At 39.9% G+C, this 8314-nt stretch overlaps 1 protein-coding gene across 14 annotated transcripts in view; it reads right to left on the bottom strand.

Annotated features, from left to right (window-relative positions):
• atp2b2 (ATPase plasma membrane Ca2+ transporting 2) overlaps positions 1-8314 on the bottom strand; it is a 110915-nt gene that overhangs the window by 8151 nt on the left and 94450 nt on the right. For all 14 annotated transcript variants that reach the window (XM_027279672.1, XM_019277312.2, XM_010744545.3 and 11 more), the window contains 8 exons: positions 3232-3411; positions 3021-3108; positions 2680-2786; positions 1332-1523; positions 966-1179; positions 668-879; positions 442-549; positions 121-303 (listed from right to left, as the gene is read on the bottom strand). In XM_027279672.1, coding sequence (XP_027135473.1) covers positions 121-303; positions 442-549; positions 668-879; positions 966-1179; positions 1332-1523; positions 2680-2786; positions 3021-3108; positions 3232-3411 — 1284 coding nt within the window. The remainder of the gene's footprint in view (positions 1-120; positions 304-441; positions 550-667; positions 880-965; positions 1180-1331; positions 1524-2679; positions 2787-3020; positions 3109-3231; positions 3412-8314) is intronic.

An 8314-nucleotide genomic window follows, 5' to 3' on the forward strand; every position in this document is an offset into this window, starting at 1 on the left:
CATTTCAAATATCCATATGTTCTTTTTTCCAGACAGAATCAATCCAGCAAAATCTCTCTGTGAAATGAAACAACAAATCACAACATGGGGATTGAGCTAGTGCCCTTCTTGTGTCCTCACCTGAGTCTGAATGCGGTTGAGTCCTCTGAACCAAAGGATCTGACCTCTCCTCAGCTCCCTCTCTGCGTGGTCGATCTCCTCATTTTCTTCATTCACGTCCTCCTCTGGTAACTCATCTTTCTGGGTTAACTGGCCTGCCCTCCGCAGGAAGCGCAACCTGCTATTGGGTATGGTGGCTATGACCTAACCCATAGAGAAGATGACAAGCTTACAGCACAGAAGGGATACTCAGAGTAAAACATGGTAAACTACAATAAAAGCAAGAAAACAATCACAGCGTGAAAACAGAAAGACAGAGAAACAGATGAGTTTGCATGTTACCTGTCCCCAGACAAGCTCTCCCAGCCCGAGGAAAACGCACCACATCCACTTTTCCACATCCAGAGGTTGACAGCTGAATGGCTTCCCTCCAAACTGCACAATCACAATCTGCACAGAGCAAAGCACAAACCATGAAAATATTTAATGATCATGTTATATCTTATGTATAATAACAACCAACCAAAAATAAATCATTGATAAAATAATTTTTTTTGGATCTGCTTACCTGCACAGCAAAGGTGCCAAAAACAATAGAGCAGAAGATGGGGTTCCTGAAGATGCCCTCAAAGACGTTCCTCTCTCCATGAATCTTGCGGGCATTTATCTCGTTAAAAAGCTGCATCATGACGAAGGTGTTGAAGATGATGGTGTAGTGCTCAGATGGAGGAGCGTGAAGAGGAGCATTACGGCCGCTGTCAATGTCAAAGATCTGTTCACCTGCAGGGGAGAAAAATAGATAATTAATATGATTATCTTTGCTACAGAACCCCTGGTGTACCGCAGAACAAACTCGAAGTCCGTACCAACAAAGAGCAGTGTGAAGATGATGATGAGCTGATAGACTCCATGTCCAAGGATGTTCTTTGTCATAGTGCTGGAAATGAGAGGCTTGTTGCGACCGTATGGCCTCCTCCTCAGCAGAGACTCTGTGGGAGGTTCTGTCGCCAAGGCCAGAGATGCAAAAGTATCCATGATCAGGTTCACCCACAACATCTGCACAGCCTTCAGGGGAGAATCCTGGGGAAATGCATTATTTTAGTTATTGAAACTGAAACGCCTATATTTCACCTATATCACCTATATTATATTTAAGTTTAGAGAGAGATATTCATTTTATCTCCACCACTCCTACATGCACATGCAATCACGTGCCCACACACACTGCTGACCTGTGTGATGCAGGCACCAGTAAAAGCCACTATGACGGCCACAACATTGACAGTAAGCTGGAACTGAAGAAACTTGGAGATGCTGTCATAGACGTTGCGGCCCCACATCACTGCCTTGACGATGCTGCTGAAGTTATCATCAGTCAGAATGATATCTGACGCCTCCTTGGCCACATCTGTACCAGCAATACCCTGGAGTAGTGCAGAAAAGGTGCAGTCAGAAAGAAAGTAAGGTATGCTCATACACAACTATGGTGATTCTAAATTTGCTGAACATCTACTGCATCCAAGCAACCAAGCAAAAAAATAAAAGAAGATGATGGCTAATGACGATGCACACTGATTAAGAGTTTAGTGTGTGTTGGCGTTTGATAACTGGAGGGTCTTTACAGGTGAGCAGGACACCCTTTCTGATATTCTGGTAATGTTGTTTGAGTTACGAAACGAGAAGCAGGAAGCAGCACCTTATGAATATATTTAAATAATCTTGTCCTTGATAGTGGTGAAAAAATATATATACATGTGAGGAAGTCTTTGTGAGTCTGGTCCATTCAATTAACCCATGTAGGAGAGTTTCAATAGAATTGAAATGTCAGCCTGAGGTGATGTCCTCTCAACAGAGTACACGCAAACAAAAAAATTGAGTGTTAGTGTGAGAAGTGTGAGAAATATATTTAATTCTTCATATCTATAAAGGCAATTTTTTTCTTAAATGTTTGAAACTTAATTTTTTATGTACACATTTACTAACCAGTCTTTGCTGCATTATCACCACGTGTAGATAAGTGGAATAGTGTGCAGGATGTGTATTGTGTCAACTGCATTCACAACAAAAGAACAGTGAGCCATTAATCAAAAAACTGCTCCATAGCACTACTAGAGGTCAAAAACTCCACGCCTTACCTTTAACAACCAGCTACAACTACAAAGGACAAGCCTCAGTCAAACCTTAGTTATTTGTAAGTTGCGATGGATTTAATTAATAGTGTTTATATACTATAGCTTGTTGGGTCATGACCAAAAAGGCTGGGAATCACTCCCTTACGTTGTTGGAGCTCTGGATGAGCTAAATAACAAATAAATATAAAGCTTGCAAGTCAAACAGAATCAGTAATGTTTATTTTTGTATGGTTTTCAGTAGTCTGAAAAATAAAAAATACACTGCAGAGAACTTGTGCGAGTACAGATATCCACTAGGGGGAGCTCCTCATCTACACAGCCAGAGGCAGTGAGCCTGAAAAGAAACACTAAATACTGCAGAGGTGAAGAAGATATCTGCAGACGTTAACTGAGATCAGTCTCAAAAGAAAGCAAGCAAGGAAAAAAAAATAAAATCGTGTTTTCTCACCATGGCGAAGCCGACATCAGCTTTCTTCAGTGCAGGTCCATCATTGGTCCCATCTCCTGTCACGGCCACCACCTGCCTCTGATCTACCATAGTACTGTCAATAATACCTGTCAAACACACACAGACATATAAATAAAGCAGCACATGCAGTAGTGCACATACATTGAAGTGAGGAAAGTGATTTTGTGTATGCACAATAACCCAGATCAGAATAATTGATCAGGTTATTTACTGGCTTTGCAAAACTCTGACAAATTATATGCTTGGTAAAATATGTGTGTGTTTGTGTGATGAGTGAGTTTTGTTTTGATCAGCAGCAATGAATATGAAATATTGTTCACCTTTGACAAGTGTGTGTTTGTCGGTTGGAGAAGATCTGGCCAGAACTCGGAGTTTAGGCCAGACTTTGTCAATACGCTCCTGTTCCACCTGGACACACACACACCGGAAATAAAAGGACATGTGGTTGTGATTTAGGTTTTTAGTGCCATTCTTTCTCATCAAGCTCATCCTCTCTCACTGTGTGGTTCACTCTGACAATAATTACTGTACCTCTCCTTTCTCATTGCGGATCCTCCTGTTGAACTCTTTTCCATCGATGCAAAGGAAATCCTCTCCGGGGTGGATGATACCACACTTAATGGCTATGGCCCTGGCTGTGTTTATGTTGTCTCCCGTTACCATGCGCACTGTGATGCCGGCACGCTGGCACTTCTGGATAGCATCGGGCACCTAAAGAGTGATACAAAACACCCATCACATCTGGTCCAACATTAGCATTCATTTATAGCCGTGGTTCTGCCCTCTTGGTGAATATCAAATATTCTTTTTTTTAACATTGCTAAATGCTCCACTACTTTCACCAGCTCGCTGCTAAACTTTGTTAGTCTGCCATTTGGTGCTGAGTAATTTTTAGGTGGAAAAAAGCTGCCTGCTGCAGCCAAAGCAAACACTGCGGTAAGAGAGTGATGAGACTGAAGCAAAACAGCGAAGTTGTGGCTGGAAGACCAAAACAACAAGGTGAAAAACGTTATAAAGTTCTGTAGAGCTGAGAATAACTGAGAGGAGAGCTGGGTTATAAAATATAAATATATCTCAGCTTTAAGAACATACCAGTAGAAGAAATACTGCCATGAGAGACAAAACACACACATGTAAGTACACATATAAAATGTAAATCTGAGCTCTTTTCCCTCTAGATAGTAGTCGAGTAGAACACCTGATAGAGTGGGTGCTTGTATGGAAATGTATCTGTGGTGAAACCAGTTAGCAAAAGCAGAGCATTAATTCAAAAACACATCTTCTTCCTGACAAAGTTCAGTGTGGGCGATCACTGCTCTGCAAACCCACACATAAACAAACGTGTGCACACATACAGTAATAGCAACTCACATCCATTTGCACATACACACAGGCCTTGGACTCTATCTTTTTCTCTTTGACACACACATACAAACAAAGGCAGGAATATGCACACTTTCTACTTCACACTAACAGGCACTTTAGCATATTGCACATACACATGGGAGCATGCTTGTACCGACGAACACATATGCAAAGTAAACATAGGATGGAAGAGAGACTGAATCCACCACTGCAATGTGAAAACATATTGGACATTAAACTATCAAATCAAGCTGCTCAGGCGTGTAAAACGTGAAGGATTTTACTCATTTAAAGTGAGCGGCTCATAAATCTATACAGTGGTGGAGGGTAGGTCTTAAATGAGATGGAGGATAAACAAACAGAAACATATGATTTCATTATACCTAATGAATTTCACATCTTATAATTATGTTGTGTGGCAAGTTGTATAACTTGCTTGACAATGGCCAGGTGTGTGAAAATGGTGATATAACACTAAATACAGGAGCATACTACAACAAGAGCAATAGTGAAGAATATTTAAGAGTCTTGAAGTCAGTGAGCTGACTCAGGACTTGTTATAGAGCAATATTTACCTAAAGCTTGCTGGCATTAGCCACCATTAGTGATTATACCAGACCAAAGAACCAAAGAATCGCTGAGTGTATTGACTTAGGCAAAGGTTTGTTTCATTTCTTATAAATCTGACTTTTCATTTGTGAATTTAATAATAGTTTATTGTTTCTTCAAAAGTTACAAAGTCTGACTTTAAAGAGTGGATCTGCAGTTCATTTAAAAGTACTTTAATCAAACCAAATCAAATGAACACCACAGTTTCATCACAGATATATGGTCATGTGAAAAACAATGAGGCCAAATTAGCTTTGCATCTTATCACTTACACAAAATAAAACACTGAATAAAAAACTGAATTTCTGGCTATGATTTTGCTTCAATTTCCCAATGAGGAGATGGTCAAGGAGGTGTATATATTCTGCAAGTGGTGATAATATATTCATAAAATGCACTTAGAAGCCTATAATCATCAGTAATAAACACAAGCTGAGTTGGTAATGTGTTAAATAGGCACTTACAGCCACAGTGCACAAGCTACATCATTCACTAGATAGTTAGATTTAAGTAGTGATCTGACAAAATAAAGAAGCACTTGGAGTAAATATTGTGGCAAGTGGAGCAAGTTATTACATCCTACTCACACCAAGTCATTGTTCTCAAGATATCAAGTTCCCGTCTGCCTATCTGTCATCCCTGCTGTCGTTTCATCTTTCTTCTTCTCTTCCCATTTGCACTTCCATTGCAGTGTGTCACCAGAAAGAGCGGTGGAGAGAGGAGGAGAGGAAAAGTGGAGGCTTATTAAAAACAATCTGGCTGAACAGGGGAAGAGGGTAGAGGGGGAGTAGGTGAACTGAAAAACAAGCCTCTCGTGTTCTCTAAAGTGGATCTGGTTACACTCTCATTTTCCTCTGGTTCCTCTCCTTACCCGTCTTCTTTCTCAGTGGTCCGTCATGCCTCGTCATGAATCTGATTTGATCTGTTTATCTTTCTCTGTTTTTCCCTTTTGTCTTTCTTCTCCATTTCTCTCTCCTCTCTTGTCTCTGGGCAATCCTACGGCGCATCCAGTTATTAAAAGAGCATCACATTCTGGGGGAAGAAATTGAGACTAATAAACAAACCAAAAACATGTTTCCACTCTGTGTGACCTTTTGAGCAGAGCCGAAAGTCACTCATTTCCAATATTAGCCAGTTTTTCTTAGAGACCTGGAAAGATGGCTAGTTGGAGCAGCAGTTTCCGAGCACTACTTTCCACATGAGTTATTGAAATATCAAATGTTAAGTGACTTCCTCATGGAAGAAAGAAGAAGTGCTGCAAACTGTCAGGCATTGCAGGGGACTATTATAACACCTCAGTGTGAACATCACAAATGTTGCAGCATGCTGAAGCCGGCATGTTCAATGTGTTCCTGCATATTTATTTATTTTATTTTAGTTTGCTAAATGTATAACCTTAAATAACACAAAGGAGTATCTCATCTAGCTGTTCCTAAGATTGTTTGCTTATTCATTTTGAGCATTATAGTTTCTCCCTCGCTTATTTTTTTATCTAGGCCTGTTCAGCTGCTTACATAACTGAGCTTTAAACAGCAAGAGCAAAGACAAAGTGGAGAAAAAGGTGAAAGGCTACAACTTGAGAGAGGTGGAAAAGAAAGAATTATGGGAAAGGTTGAATGAGAATGGTGTTAGAGAGTGAGGAGGGGGATGGAAAAAAAGATGAAAAGAGGAAGTTGAATAATGCAGTAGTCAGTTAGCTTCCTGCTTCTCTGTACCTGCACAGGACTGTCAGTAGGGTCAGTTTTCCTACTGTACATAGATACCTCTTCACCATTCCTCACTGAATATAGTCCAAAGAATTCAAAAAAAACTTGAAACCATGAAGAAATCATTCTTGACATGTAAGTTTTCAATTAATTGCTGTTTTGCTCTAAGAGCGGAAAGAAGACCTCGAAGTAAACGGAGCAATAAGACAATAGGAGCAATGCTGAAGTAAATTTCACCATGCACAACATGTCTGCAATCACAGCAAGACATTAAATAAATGAGGGACAAGTAAGCAAGCATAAAAGTTTCAAAGATATGATTGTTCCTTAAAGTGATTTTCTTACAGTTTTTTCACATCAAAATGAAATTTATAGAGTTTTACTTAAACAGTATACATTTTAAATACTCAAATTTTGTTTGTTATCTTATTTTATGTTGAATGTTAAATCATTATATGCAAACTGTACACACAGCCAGTATCAGTAAAAAAAAATATCCAATAAGTAGCATCACCTAAGTCAACAAATGTTGTTCAGAAGACTTTTGTAAAGATTTTTTTTGATTTAAACCGATCCACGACCTAATATCACTACAGTACAGAATTGTTTTCTGTAGAGTAGAGCCTAGACTGTGTCTCAGACAGAACATACAAATTTCAGGACCGATATACAAATCAATATATTAAAATATATCTATAACATAAATAACATCTGCATATTCAGTGCATCGTACGAAAATTGAGCCATCCACATCGCTCAGCTAAAGCTGACTGTCCCATTCAGAGTCTACATTTCATGACAATAATCATCAGTGAAGCAATTGCTCATACACACACCCTAATGTCAAGTGTTTTAAATGACATATGATCTTTTTTCTGTCAGTTCACTGTGCAGGCTGCTTCCGGCTGTTACAGGTGTGTTGTCTTTGTTCACCTTTGGGACTCAACAAGGAGTGATTTCATGAAAGCTGGTCTGATGTTTACTAAAACCCATAGAACTCTTCATGGGTGTAAGTCTGGCGGAAAAATGTATATGTGTATGTATTGTATGTAGTAGTATAGTAAAGTGTTATAAAGACAGAAGAGATCCCAAAATATGTAATGGCAAAAGTTATGATGATGACACACCAGACACCAAAAGCTACTGCTACTGTAGCATACACATAAGCCCATTTGCCATCCACTCTCAGTAGAACCAATAATCCACTGTCTCCTACCTCTGGCCTGACAGGTTCAATAACAACAACACAGATGGCTGTGAGGGTTCGCTGAGGATGTGATGTTTCCTCACTTCCCAGTGGGCTCAGGGGACCACAGAAGTCACGTATGCCACACAGATGGTCCTCAGGCCATCACAAGCCATGGGCCAATCACCTTCTTCACCATATCATCCTTGTCCCGGTGGACGGAAAACCCTTGACCACCCACCTCATTTCAGGATATGGCTGCATCTGTAATTAATGAGGGACTAATGAGATGGGGCCACTGTCATCAGCAAAATGACCCAACAGGGAAAACAAATACGTGAAAGTATGCTGGACTATGCCTCCATCTTATACAGTATGAACTGAACAAACAGAAAGCATTTTGGCCTAAATGATCATGATCATTGTTTCATTAGTGTTAGTGACTAACGTTACACATTTTGAGAAATAATTAGATGAGAATGAATCTTTACCGACAGCTAGCCTGTCTCTGTCCAAAAGTAACAAATTTCACCTACCAGCACTCCTTAAGACAACTACCCATTATATCTAGCTTGCCTAATCCATACAAAAATGACAATTCACCACTTTATGCTTAGTTAAGCTAATCGGCTGCTGGCAAGACTTCATTTTTCACAGACAGATATGAGGCCGGTGTTTGTCTTCTCATATTTCTCTCAGAGTTACAGCTGTGTGATCTTCTAGCGGAAACTCCACCCTCACTGCACAC

This window comes from Larimichthys crocea, chromosome VI (assembly GCF_000972845.2).
Source record: "Larimichthys crocea isolate SSNF chromosome VI, L_crocea_2.0, whole genome shotgun sequence".
In the NCBI taxonomy this organism is placed as follows: domain Eukaryota; kingdom Metazoa; phylum Chordata; class Actinopteri; family Sciaenidae; genus Larimichthys; species Larimichthys crocea.